Here is a 15,224-nt window from a genome sequence, read left to right as displayed (position 1 = left end):
TATTAATAGATTAATATAGAGAGGCATCTCTGAATCTGGAATATTAAATCAAAACACAAAAAGAAAGGGATAAAAACATTGAACAAGATCAGATTTACAAAAAAGGACAAAACTAACCTAAACATGTTCTGCCTCTTGGCCTTAGATGTCTGGTAGGGTGGGTGCCGCCAGTAATGCCCTCTTTCTCTCTTTCTTTTCGATCTCAAAATGGCTCCTCTTCTTTCTTCTAGTGATCTGACTCCATGATCACTGGAACACTGGGAGTAGATGTCCTTTAAACCACATGTCAGGATTAATAGAGATACCGTCAAGCTGTGCAGTTCTAAGAATTTCAGTCACCAGGTAGGACCTCCATCCTGCGGTGCGTTCTGTTCAGAATGGAACAGCTCCTTCTGGTGGCAAAAAATGTGAATGACATATGGATAGAGTTTACCAGAAGTAACATGGGAGGCTCTGAATTCATCTGTGATCTAAAGGAGCACATTCTCCTAAGGAAAAGTAGCCCAATCTTCCATTTCTTATATATTTTCCTTATGCAAAAAATCGATCCATGAATTAGTTCACCAAGTAGTCTGGATGACAGTAGTTCTTTAGAGAATGTCAAATTTCTATATGTATAAAATCTAATGTCCGCCTGTCTGTATGTCTATTCACTTTTCGCGAGAGAACTACATAATGGATTTATTTATGGTTTTTTTCTATAATTTGCTTGAACATTCTGGTTGATTTTGTGACTTCATTCATTGCGCTAAGTATCATTAGTTCGCTTGCAGTAATGATATATTCACACTAATCTGAGACAGAGGCTGTGGACTAAGGGGAGGGAGGGGAGGGGAGGGGAGGGAGGCGGGACCACAGGTGTAGGGAGCCGGGCGGTTACCTTCTGGCTCGAGCGCCGCCTCTGTTCGAGTCATTGTATCTCTCGCCATGTGTTGGGGTGTACCTTGTACCTTCTCCTTGTTCAGCAGACATTATCATGTGGAGGTTGTTAAAGAGTAACAAACATTTTTGAGAGAGAGTTTTATGTGTGTTTTATGTCTATGTGTGTTTTAGAGGGTACCTGCACATTAGCAGAGATATCAAGGCCACGTGCTCTTCTCCCCTTGTGGGGGATGCTCTCACATCAGAGCTGAAAACAATCAGATACAGTGGCAATGTTTGACATTTGAGCTTACCTACCTTCTGCTTGGCCAGAGATACCTTGACAACTTTTTACATTTTTGGCAAAAAGATCACAGCTACATTCTCGCCCTGATGGCAAAACCAAAAATATTGTATATCAAGAGGCCCTTGGGTAGAAAAGCTATCAATATAAATTCTTCTGAATGCAAATTATTACATTTTTTTAATTTTTTTTATTGATTTTTAAAGTTTGTCCTGTTTCATTACTACACGGACGGACCCACGTGGGACAGCTAGTTGATGATACGGTGGAAAAGTTAGGTCAAGAGCTGTTTTGGAATTAATGGATTGTTTTTATCTTTTATGTGGCTTTAACAAATTATGTCAAAACATGACCATTTATATGCTGTGTTCCATTTACCTTAGAAGTTAGATGTCAGAGCTGTGAATGATGGCACATGGCACACCCGAGTTTATCATTTTCCAGTAAAACATTTGGAAAATCAATATGGGCATGCCCAGTAAAACCTTCATTGTGCCTGCTCCATCAGAATAAATACCAAGTGACACATCCAAGTGCACATTCAAACACTGTAGCCGCATGTCCACAGATAGAAGTTGGACAGTTCTATGTGTAAAACTGATTGAATGAGACACAAACTGACAGAAGTGATAGATAGATAGATAGATACTTTATTAATCCCAAGGGGAAATTCACATAATCCAGCAGCAGTATACTGATACAAAGAAACAATATTAAATTAAATAGTAATAAAAATGAAAAAGAATTAAAATAAAATTAATGTTCGCATTTACTCCCCCGGGTGGAATTGAAGAGTCGCATAGTTTGGGGGAGGAACGATCTCCTCAGTCTGTCAGTGGAGCAGGACAGTGACAAAAGTCTGTCACTGAAGCTACTCCTCTGCCTGGAGATGATCCTGTTAAGTGGATGCAGTGGATTCTTCATGATTGACAGGAGTTTGCTTAGTGCCCGTGGCTCTGCCACAGATGTTAAACTGTCCAACTTTAATCCTACAATGGAGCCTGCCTTCTTAACAAGTTTGTCCAGGCGTGAGTGCCAATAAACAATATAACACTACAGCTTTCACTATAGATCACGGTGTATGTTGCCATTTTGGATTGATGTCAATCTGAAGTCGAACAAACTCAGACTTGATGGACCAGCCTCAAATTTCAGAGATGGAAATCCAACTTAAGGGGGCATTCCAGTTGAAACATTTGACCAGGAACCCAGAGATTCCGACTTCTCATTTCTAAAGGAACGCATCAATAGAATATAAAAAGCTGAATTTTTCAGTTGAACACAATAGATGCTTATAATAGGTGTGGTAAGATCAAGCTTTTCAAAACACCTCCAGGGCTGCCTGCTTTCCAAGTGTCATGGCAGGCCCCAATTTGTCACTTGTTGATACATTTGCCTCACTGCAGCGTATAATTAGATTGCTTTTCTAATCAGAGAGTCAAGCAGCCTTTTCAAGGTCTTGGTTTCCTGCCCTCTATTGCACTAATGAATTTTGTACGCTTCCTTTCAGTGTGCCTTTCCCATATTCCCTTCCCTTCTAAGGCACACATTACAATGGCAAGATGTTCCATCCCACAGTAGTTTTTGGGTTTTCCCAACTCCAGCATGAAGAATAACCTTCCTATGGTCTCTAGCCATTACTGAGTCCTTTGTGTGTCTTGTGCCACAGTGGTAACATCATGCCACCCAAGTGACACACAATACTCAGTCCTAAGGCAGGTAGTGTATTGTTGTGTCTAAGGTGTATTTCATTTTAAACCACACTGTTCTCAAAAATCCTTTAACCCACTTTGCAAGTGAGAAAAGTAACTCTAGTTAATGGTGTTAGCCAAATATACAAACCATAGCAACAATACTTCATGGTTTATGGATACAGTGGCACTGATTTGATAACTGAGTGAAGATTAGATACTTTGGAGTTTTAGCTTTAGGTATCATATAAAGTTATGGTATCTGACTAAAGTAATTGTGTGAACTTGGTGTGACAGATGCAATCAGGGTGAGTTTCTGTTTCAGAAAGACCAGCAGAACGAGAATCCTTACATTCTATTATAAATAAAAGATCAAAAATTAAGAATAAAATTCTCGCGTTATAGAAAACCTTCTGAAAAAGGCACACATCTTTAAGTGCATAAATAATTCTGTGAAAAGGAAGAACTGTTTATTTGTGTACCTGCCTTTTTATTTCTGCGATGATGAAAGAGACTATATTGTACTCTGTCTTTGAGCAAAATATTGAGAGTCAGCACCATCACTATATGTGAGCCAAATCCTCCACACAGAAGAGTAAGAAAAAGCTTTTAACAAGATTGATTTTCAGAAGTTTGGCCAAAACACAGCTTTAAGAGATGAATAGTACCGTTTTGAAAGTAAGACTTTATTAACGTTTATTTTTGGCATGTTATATTGTAATCACTGGGTGATTTGCTTTTGTAGCTCAAACTTAAGGTTACCCTGTATAGCCTTTTTAAGAGACTAAACAAAACCAAATTTTGTAAAATGACACAGCTTTATGCACTGTTTGGTTTATGGATTTTTCAAGGCTTGTCATTCTGTGATGTAAATTAATAAGCAAGTTACTAAATGAGATTGACAGTAAATTTACAAACAGAGCTTGATCTCACTTGCTATGATAGTTTCACACATTGAAACGTGTTACAATTCTGGGCTGTTCAGGGAGCGTAATTTCCCTGATGAAAGACAGTCCTCTGCCAACTACTGAGTCCAAACCACTCAAATATATATATTTTTTTAATCCACAACCCTAAACCTTGATTTAATTAAATTCAACTCAGTTTAATTTTGTATAGAACATTGCACAGAGTGCAGACACAGAGTGCTTTGACAAGTTCTCAGGGAGAATGCAGGAATAAAGTACACATAAAAGTACAAATTTGTTTAAACACACAGAAAACAAAAATAATGGAGCCCAGCACAATCTCTCCATCGATTAATTGTTGAATTATGGCCAGTTGATTATAGTGGAAAGGAAAACAAAAACTGCAGTCACCAGCATAACTGAGAGTAAATAAGTCTTTGGTGGGTCCAGAGTCAGTTATAACAGACAAAGGTAGACATAGGCACATGCTTGGACATCTCGGCCAACTGGCTGATCAACATCTCCTGGGCATTCTGTAGTAGAGTCAGTGCTAGCCCATGCAATTTGATGACAGAATCTTTCCATTCAATGATTCCAGAGTTCCCTGAATCTCAGATGACTTTCACATGGGCAAGAGAACAGCTTTGCAGTAGAACAGTGATACTAAGTGCCACAAGATACCAAGAAGAAGAACAGCATAGAGGAGGGTTAGTAACAGTTTATAAATACACAGATCAGACACAACATTATAACCACTGACAGGTAAAGTGCATAACATTGGTTATCTCGTTGTAGTAGCACTTGTCAGTAGGTGGGATATTAGGCAGCAAGTCCACAGTCTGTTGTTGAAGTTGATGTGCTGGAAGCAGAAAAAATTGGCAAGGATCTGATTGAGCCTGACAAGGCCGAAATTGTGATGCCTAAACGACTGGGTTAGAGCACCTCCAAAACGGCAGGTCTTATGGGGTGTTCCTGGTATGCTGTGGTTAGTACCTGCCAGAAGTGGCCCAAGGAAGGACAAATGGTAAGCCACTGGCTCATTGATGCGCATGGGGAGCAAAGGCTAGCCCATCTGGTCCAGTCCGACAGAAGAGCTACTGTAGCACAGATTGCTGAAAAATGTAATGCTGACCATGAGAGAAAAGTGTTACAACACAAATTGCATCTCAGCTTGTTGCATGTGGGGCTGCATTTGGCCATGCTAACCTCTGTCCACTGCCAAAAGCACCTATAATGGGCATATGAGTGTCAGAACTGGACCATAGAGCAATGGAAGAAGGTGGCCTGCTCTTATGAATCACATTTTCTTTTAGATCATGTGCATAGCCAGTTGTGTGTGTCATTTTTCTGGGGAAGAGATGACAGCATGAATGATCCTGGCATTAATGTGGATGTTATTTTGATACATACCACCTACGTAAAGATTGTTGCAGATAATGCACGCCCCTGTATGGTAATGGTATTTCCGGATTGCAGGGGCTCCTTCACTTTGGGCCACTGTAACTAAAAGCTTAACCTTCCACTGTTATTAATAATCATTGGAACGATAGATACTGTGGTTTGTAAATGAAGGGGGGAAAAAGTTTAGTGGAATCAATAAAAGAACAAATTATAGACCACTTGACCAGCTAATGTCTGAAGTTTAATTGGCTGGTGTGATGGTGGGCATGAATGTGTTCTGTTTTAGATCAGCGTCTTCTTCAGGGTTTTTTCCTAACTTGCACCTAATGTTGCTGGGACAGGCTTGTAATTAATGTTAATTTTAAATAATTTTCATTGAATAAACAATTAAAAAGTTTATCATAATCAAGTATATAAATTAAAAGATGAAAGCGATAAATTGAATATTCTTGCAAAAATCAACACTTGTGACATTTAATAAAATACTAAAGTTTTTTTAGAATAAAATATCATAGAAGATTACATAAAGTATTACTGCTTAATAATAATAGAAATATATTTGACAATGTTATATTGTAGGTCTTTTTTAAATATAGATTATAAACCAGTGTTAACACATCTTTCTAATTCATTTGCAGGACCTTAAGGAAAAAATGGACGAACTGCAGCCACTAATCCCTGTTTTGGAACAGTACAAAACAGATGCCAATTTAATCACACAGTTTAAAGAAGAGATCAGGAACTTGTCTGCTGTCCTAACAGGAATTCAGGAAGAGATTGGCGCATATGATTTTGAGGATCTTCATCGACGAGTGCTAAGCCTCGAGACTAGGTTACGAAACTGCATGACCAAGCTGAGTAAGGATAATATATTTGGCTAAAGTTTATTTGCTTTGTGTGCATGTATTATTTGTACCATCGATGCATGGTTAAATCACACTGATTACAGACTGGAAAAGCCAGACCGAACCTCCCTATCCTAAGAAATGGTACGTGCAGCTCCAAGTGTTTTCAGGCCTTCACAATATACAACAACAACAACATTTATTTATATAGCACATTTTCATACAAAAAAATTGTAGCTCAAAGTGCTTTACAAAAAGAAGAATAGAAAAATAGAAGACACGATAAAAAATAAAAATAAGTCAACATTAATTAACATAGAATAAGTAAGGTCCGGTGGCCAAGGTGGACAGAAAATCTGTCTAAAGTATCGTGGGTTTAAAATGGAATTGCTTGCCAGTGGGTCGTGTTTTGTGGAAATCCAGTTCTTTCACTTACATCTTAAACTGCTATGTCAGTATACTGCTTGTACATGATTATGAAGTTCCTCACCTTACCACAGACAAGGGACTTCACCATACCTTCCTGAGGAACCTAATTTTGGCCTTTTGTATGATGCCCTTAATCTCATTCTACCTACTTCTCATGACTACAGGTCAGGGTGGAAATATAAATTGAATCTTGTTCAACTAATAGATGCCACTTCACCACCAGAGTCTGGTATGGAACACAAAGTCAGTGTGTTTCCTGAAGTAGAGCTTCTGCTTTTAAAACATTTTTACATATGACAAGCCACTCTTTCAGGTGAGTATCAAAACCCCAGATTTAGAGGTGTTGACGTTCATCTCTACTGGTTCACGTTCAGCTATCAACTACTTGAAGCAAACATCACAGGCACAAAAAACACAGAGGCAACCCGTAGATCCCCAAACTGCAAAAGACAGAGATTTGATCCACAGTTCTAAGCCTAAGACTGGATCTACATGGAATACCCCCAAACTCAAAGTTAGAGTGACATAATAGTTGTACTTGTACCCTAATCTGACAATCCAATGGCACTGGCTCTCCTTTCAATGATATATAGAACAGACAGTATAACTAAAGCATCCCAAGAACTTCCAACACCCTCAGCATTTTATGCCAGACCTCATCCAACCCTCCAGCTTTGCCAGTATCAAGCCACACCAGAGATCTAAGCCATGGTCTGACTCTGGCATTGTCCCCTTTGAAAAGGCTTTGCCATCCAATGTCAAGAGTCCCTTAAAATACACCTGCCACATCTCATTTGTCAATATCAATGTGTTACCATTCCAATGATCAATCTGGTTGATGTCCTATTGTGGTCTTTAGGATAAACTGGTTGACAGTTTTCTAGAAACACTTTTAAAATAATTCTTCACAATTATACCAAATATCAGTTAATCTTTAGCCTTTGCTTCTGCTGTTGCTTGTGACATCCTGACATCTCATTAGATCCTGACGTCTTCAGATCAGTCAGATCTGAAAGCTTATGTGATAAACTTCATTTAAAGTCAGATTCTATATGGGTTATCATTTGATCTCTTTCTTATTTTTTGTTTCTTTGCACATCTGGTTAGGGTTAATTTGTCATTTCAGTTATTATGAGGCACACTTTAGTGAGGTCTGTTTTCACACAATTTGTACTTCTTAATGCTAAGTTTTGTTCACTTCTTCCCATAATTGTTTCCAATGGGCAACATCATTTTATGTGTTGTTTTGTTTACTTGTTGGTATGGTGTTTTTCCAAGAAATAACTGGGAGTGTGCAATGCATGACATCACTAGCACAACTGTGTTAAAGTCAGTGATGCACCCTTCTGGGCATCTATATATTGGTTAACATTTATAGCAATAGGATTAGTTTTTTGTGTTCTGACTGATTTTGGATTTAATTTTGGGCACTGACGAAAGTTAGGACAGACTAGTTTGAGCTTGGCTAAGCTCATGACTCCCATCTAATGATCCTTTAATCAATAAAATGCTGCCCGTTGTCAATGTTAATGGCTTCCCTTATTTCTGGTATATACCAGTTGACTGTGTGACTGCTGTCATGACCAACACAAGCCATCTTTCACCACAGGCACTTGTCATCTATTCCAGCTTCTTGTAGCTGACTTTTATAACACGTGTAGACACTTGGGGAAGACATTTGAGCACAGTCTATAGGGAGCGTCCAGCAGAGAGAACTCACTGCTCATTTTGATCACTTTGGCCTATCAATATAAATGGCCTTTAGTACCAATTAGCAATATGTTTGAACAAATTCAATACTTCATGACTGCTTGGGTTGCTGCTGGAAAACGTGTTGGTGAGGCCATCGGGGGCGCCTACCCCATGGTCTGTGTGTGGATTCCAATGCCCCAGTGAAGAGACAGGAGCACTGTTCTGTAAACAGTCTCTGTGATCATAAAAGATCACTGGGCAACTTTCAAAGGAGTAGGGTGTACCCCAATGTCCTGGCTAAACTGCCCACCATTGCCTGGTCTTCCTCCTAATTATCCCTCATCCTTTACCGGCTAATTACCTCCTTTACCCCTTCACCACCTAATAGGTAATGTGTATTGAGCATGCTTGTGCAGAATGGCAAGGTGGTCCAACATTGGTGGTAGTTGAAGCTTTTCCCCAATATTGAGGTAAAGTACTTTGAGTAGATTAGAAAAGCCCTATATGAATGTAATTAATAATTATTATTATTATCAACATAGAGTAAAGTAATCAAGTAATAAAACAATTCACAGCTTGAATTCATATCTTGCAGACAGTTCCCCATTTTAAAGTTTCTTTCCATCATGTCATAGTAATGGATGTCCACTTCAATTTCTCCTTTACATAATTCTTTGTTTTTGTCGCTGGGAGGCAATGACTATTCTGACAAAACATAACTCAGATGCAAAATTTAGTTTTTTGAAAGATTATGAAAAATTCAGTGTCATATATTGCAGATGATTGATATTAGGCTGAAAAAACATTTGATTTATAAAGAAAATAACTGGTATTGGGAATTTTGACCTTTATTGTTTAACCTGTATTTTTTATCTTTAGAAGACTTTATTTATAGTTGTGTACATTCATTAGCTTTTTGAGTCTCATTGTCTAAGCTCTGCTTAATCAGGCTGTGTAACCTAGCAGACCTAGAGTTACTCATGAGTAAATGCCATCTGTCCCCATAGCTCCATTAACGTTACGTTTACCCCAGGAAAAATGAGCCAAAAAGTAGAATTGTTTTCAACAAAAAATGTTATGTGGAACAGAAACATGTAAATACCAAAACATCAACATAAATACATTAAGAAAGACATGTTGAGTGTCCATTGCTATACTGCTGCAGGCTTAGTACATGTCCTTCATGAAATACTATATGTTTTGAAACAATCACTAATGCATACACCAGTGTTGAAATCAGAACAGTAGAAGTGTGTTTCTTTGCGTACATTTATTGTGATGTTTGTGTGTTGTCTACACACGAGAGGGTGGAATTTGAGTGCCTGATCACATGATTGACACTGTCCATTGAGCCTTAATGACTTCAACATTTTCCCCTGACACAAACCTTTACAGTTGCTACATTGTGAACAGTGCTTAGGCAGCTAATGTCTTTCTTGCCTTTGCTACTGTCACATTACAATGAAGCTTCACACAACCAAACTCGCCCTTTACTTTACAGTGGTAAGGTCGTGCAGTGCCTTATGCATCAGTTTCACTATCCATGTCAACATCTGTTGACCATTTCACATCATCCTCACAATCACATCCTCATATTGAGCAAAGGTTCAGTTTCAGTTTGTGCTAAAACAACGTTTGTGGCTTTTTGTTTGCCCTTGTGTGTTTTTTTTTTTTTTTGGAGGCTCTGCCCCACCCATAAATATTGATAAGTCACCTTAGAGTTACCATGAAGTGTCAGCAAGCATAACATATTAGTAAACATAAATTTTTTGCAGCATGATGTTATTTCATCCACTAGATGGATTAACACTATATAGCACATCATAACACATCACTCAGAGCCTGACTTGGGTTTAACCGTGATTGCTCAGAATTTATGCTCTGTGTTAATTCCAAGGAGGTTAAACAAAATTGCTCAGGGTAGCTATATAATGACAGAAAGCTCCTGACAATAGTGCGTTCAAAATCTTTAAAGAATGAACCAATCAAAAGCTAGGATATTGAAAGATTATTTAAGCTACTAAACAAAACAGCTACTAAACAAAAAATATTTAGGCTACAGTAAAATCATGGATTGCGAGTAACTTGGTCTGCAAGTGTTTTGCAAGATGAGCAAAAATTTGTAATAAATTTTAGCTTGATAAAAGAGCAAGGTCTTGCAATACGAGTAGTACGTATACGCTTTGTCTGCCAAGTATCACGTGATCACAACTGAGCCAATGGTTCTTCTTTCTCTCGCTGTAGGATTGTGGGTAATTGTCTCCCATGCTCGGTCTCAGTCGGTGTGCCTCAATCGTATAGTCAACATCCACACGAGTGTATACCGTTTAATATAGCATTGTGATCACGTGTGTGTGCGTAAAACATATTTTTATTTTGTGTCCAGGTGTAGTGACTGTTCTTTAGTAACTGTACTAGATTAGGGAGATGTGTAAAATGTGGGAAAGAGTGCAAAGTTTTGTAAAAAAGCACCACCCGAATAAGGCTGTAGCAGTGCAAGCGATGAATCTGTTTAATGACAATGCAATGTCACATTTCTGCAAACTCCTCAAAAGGATGCAAAAACAACTGTCCTTGGATAGGTTTCCTTGTTAAAGTCACAAAAAAAGAAAGATTCCAGTGAGCCAACGGATAGCAGTGATTCCGTTAGTTAGAGTGAAAGTCGTCCTACACAAATAACCCTCCTCCTCCTCTCCTCTCTCTCTCCCTCTCACACCAGCCACGATTCCTTTCAAAGGTAAAGTGCAAGATAATTTGTTTTATGCATTTTTTTATTTATATTTTGTACTAATCATTTTTATATTAATATTTTTGGGAATCATCTGTGTTTCCATTATTTCTTATGGGGAAATTTGCTTTTATATATGAGTGCTTTGAAATACAAGCACGTTTCTGGAACGAATTATGCTCTCAAACCAAGGCACCACTGTACTAAACAAATATTTACCAAACACAGAACTGGAAGGAAATGATGCATGTATCACTCTTCCTGTACATACTTGAAAACAAAAATTTTGACAAAGCGCATGAAAATGCTAACACTTTACTGTACAGTGCTCAAAAAGTTAAATAGTGTAATTAATTTTTATGCTTCTTTGTTTGTAGCATGTGGAAAATTAATGAAAATCACTGGACCTATTACAATAAAGACATCGGGGACAAGATTTGGAGCATGGATGACTGACCCTCTTGCATCAGAAAGAAATAATCGGGCAAGTCTTTTTCTCATCTATTTTTAACATGTTGTAAAATGCTAAATATTTAGATGATTTTTAGTTTAATTAATGAAGTTTAAACAAATGCTTGGCATTCTTTTTAGATCATTAATTTAGCATTTCCTAATTTTGGATAGTTTTTTTTTTTGTTCTTACACAAGTAGTTGATAGAGCATTCACTTAATTCATACTACTAAAATTTTAATTCATGTTTATTGAGAAAATAAATGATGTCACCCGCGCAAAGTGCCAAAGAGCTGGAGTGCAGTTGTGTTTTCGTACTGTTATGCTATCAACTTCAAGATTAACCTTTGCAATCATTGAGTGCGTTGCGCTAATCTCAGTCTATTGAACAGGCCATTTAGTTTCTTATCATATGAGCACACATCCTTGTCATGTACTTGCCATGTTACTTATTATTCTCATTGCTTTTGATTTATGCACTGCTTTTGATCATAAAAAAGATCACTTTACATATTCTTTCAAGGTGAAATCTTCCCTTTAGTATCTGTTTAATTCATTGAGGCTGTGTAAGGTAGATTTTTTTTTTCTGAAACAAATGCTAATAATATAATTAGCTATGTTTCCCACTGTTGCCCTGGTTTTATCTAAAAGCAAATCACTGTACATTTTACTTTACACTAATCTGAGAAAATGGCAAGCGGTTGCCCGTAACAGAATCAGTTGTATCATCCGTATCTGGATGAAAAAATTTGGACTCAACTGGATTTACAGCCATTTGAAGTGAAAGGGTAATTTGATGGAATGAGAGGAATTTGCTGTATAATTACAGATTCTCCACTATCACTTCTGCTTTGTCGTGTTATTGCGTCTGTGTCATGCTTCTAACATGAAAGGTGCCAACTAACCCCTTAGGTTCCTTTCTAGATGTAGGGTAGGAAAGAAAAGCTAAACCAGCTATACAACAGTTAACCTTAACCTCTTACCTGTCCATGTTTGACCCTCGGGACCCTCTGTGGAATGCTGGCTGCTAACTGGGGCCATCTTCACTGTCACTACGTTACTTTAACCGTTTAAAATCAACAGAAGTCTTCATAAGGGTGTTACCCTGTGTCATTAATGGAACGCAGCTAGACCGACCTAACCTCTCAGCCCCCTAGTAGCAGTCGGACAATAACGCCGGCTTTGTGCTTTCACACATTAATAAATTTATTTGCATCTAAACCAAGAGCAGCAGGTATAATCATACAACCTGAATTGTATACATCTTCATGCAGTCCCGTTAGCAACAGCAAGACACTGGTGAACATCCCAAAGGACTCAGTTCCTGAGCTACAGAGTATGTATTGCAAGGCCAAAATTAAGTGTTCATAACCTAATTAATAATATTCTACATTACATCAACACTCATGTTGGATGAAAACATTTTAAAATTGCTTTATATTGGTAGAAGTATGATTTTATGTCCTCCTTTCTGGATCATTTATGTTGTTTTCCTTTGCAGAATTATGGTGGCACACTGGGACATACTTGTACTTAACCCATTTTTAACTAGTTGGATGTACTTTTGGTTTTCCTCTTAGGACACTAATTGTCCTAGGTCCACCCTTGTCTTTTGTTATATATTATGCATTTATCCTTTGCAGTAGTGAAAACTTTTGCAGAATAGATGTGGAACGATCACAATTACGACAGTCTTCCTTTGTAATATTCCTGGCATGTTTGTAACCTTTCAAAATGAGCTGCCCTGTTAGCACTAATAGGGCTTCTATTACAAAAATCTGGTAAAATGCTCCCGTTAGACAACTGAACTGTGATTGACTGACATAACATTATTATTCCGATTTGGCAGAAGACTGACCATTTGCAGTTACTCTTAATCTCCGCTACATGCAGCTGCTTCAGTTCTGAAAAGGGCTCAATCCTGCAATGAAGCACATGGCGAAGACTAATAGATATCTAAAGAATTCATCGAAGGACACTACTTCGAACCCCTGTAGGAAAACCACAATAAAGGAAAACGTGTTATAAATAACTTCCCTAATTTTATACATTTTTTTTAACTTTGCTTACCATATGTGTTTCATTTCTTGTTAACTTTACCTGTTTGTTATATTCAGGTCCTGGCTAGCTCTCAATGACTCAGATATCTGTCTTTTTTTGTCCTATTTTTCAGTTTTTACTTTCTCATGTTTTTAATCTACTGATGCAATGTGGCTCGCACTTCATCCCAAAATATTTTTGTGTCATTTTTCCTTCTCTCTTTTATTCATTTCAGGTCTGGTATATGGACAGTTACACCAACAACAAAGTAGTTCGTGAATACAAGTCAATTCAAGACTTTGTAAGCGGGGCAGAATCACGAACCTACAGCCTCCCATTCCGATGGGCAGGCACAAGCCATGTAGTCTACAATGGCTCCTTGTACTATAACAAATACCAGAGTAACATCATCATCAAATACAGTTTTGACACTGGGCGGATCCTTGCACAGCGCTCTGTGGAGTACGCAGGCTTCCACAATGTCTACCCCTACACGTGGGGAGGATTCTCCGACATTGACCTCATGGCAGATGAAATGGGTCTTTGGGCAGTGTATGCAACCAACCAGAATGCCGGCAATATTGTCATCAGTCAGCTCAATGCAGACACACTGGAAGTGTTGAAGAGCTGGAACACTGGATACCCTAAAAGAAGTGCGGGAGAATCATTTATGATCTGTGGGACACTCTACGTTACAAACTCCCATTTAACAGGAGCAAAGGTTTACTACTCATACTCAACGAAGACTTCAACCTATGAATACATAGACATTCCCTTCCACAACCAGTACTTTCACATTTCCATGCTAGATTATAATGCCAGGGACAGGGCTTTATATGCTTGGAACAATGGACACCAAGTCTTGTTTAATGTAACTCTTTTTCACATAATTAAGACAGAGGATGATGCCTAAACTTGGAAATTTCTTTGCACAGTGAAAAAATGTCATTTCGTAAACTGGCCATATTGTTTCCCTACAGTATGAAGAGTATGATCGTTCTTTATTATTACCTTTTGTACATCTTACTCAGCTCATTATTAGGTTATAATTCAGTACCCTATGCACAAAGTTCATGGTTTGAAGTTGAAAGAATTACATGAATTTGTTCATTGCGGTCTTTTTGTTTTTGGAAAACAGTTTCTGCCTTATTTTTGTGCTGACACCAGAGGTTGCCAAATTTTTGCATGAATGTTTCTTTTTTTTTTTGCTGTTGTGTTTATTTTTATTGTTTCACTTTTGCTCTTTTTTATCTTTAAGCAGACTGTCAAAAAATGAACAAGACAGTTTAGGTATTGACTGTTACATGAAAGACTCCAGTTATTTAAGAGTTATGTTGTATTCCATTATTAATGTAAAAATCGTTTTGGTCTAAAGCATCTTATTCCAGATCTGTTCTGCAGACTTTGTGTTAGAAGAAATTCAGCCACACCATAATTGTTGTATTACTTAATGCCTCTGTGAGAGTTTATTCAATATTATTTTTTTAAATATATAGTGACATTTTATTGCTTCCTGCTTTATATAATATATAAACATTTTGCATTATTGATTGTTCTTTATTTAAAAGTTTAAACACACTTATGTCTTCATGCATACAAAGTAGTTGAGAAAAAAACTTTAAATGCATGAGTTCAATCAGGGTATCTGAGCATTATTTTTGTTCCCCGGTTTTAATGCCTGTAAAACAGTACTATATAGGAGAACTTATGGCTTTTATCCTTTAATGTGGCACAATTATTACATTTTTTTGTATCTTTACATTTATTGTATTTTACATTATGTAAGTTTATATCACTAAAAATTGAATTTCAAAACTATCCACCTATATTTTTCAATTTCCTGTCAACCATAGTTGCATTAAACAAAAGAAAAT

At 37.6% G+C, this 15,224-nt stretch overlaps 1 protein-coding gene across 1 annotated transcript in view; it reads left to right on the top strand.

Moving 5' to 3' along the window:
- olfm3a (olfactomedin 3a) overlaps nt 1-14,854 on the top strand; it is a 101,097-nt gene extending 86,243 nt beyond the window's left edge. Inside the window, exons 4-6 of the mRNA XM_039735663.1 lie at nt 5,804-6,023; nt 11,237-11,343; nt 13,586-14,854. Of these exons, the coding sequence (XP_039591597.1) occupies nt 5,804-6,023; nt 11,237-11,343; nt 13,586-14,263 (1,005 nt within the window). The 3' untranslated portion in view covers nt 14,264-14,854. The remainder of the gene's footprint in view (nt 1-5,803; nt 6,024-11,236; nt 11,344-13,585) is intronic.
- Nucleotides 14,855-15,224: the final 370 nt, after the last annotated feature.

Source organism: Polypterus senegalus, chromosome 14 (genome assembly GCF_016835505.1).
Source record: "Polypterus senegalus isolate Bchr_013 chromosome 14, ASM1683550v1, whole genome shotgun sequence".
In the NCBI taxonomy this organism is placed as follows: domain Eukaryota; kingdom Metazoa; phylum Chordata; class Cladistia; order Polypteriformes; family Polypteridae; genus Polypterus; species Polypterus senegalus.
This window is presented reverse-complemented; position numbering and strand designations above follow the sequence as displayed.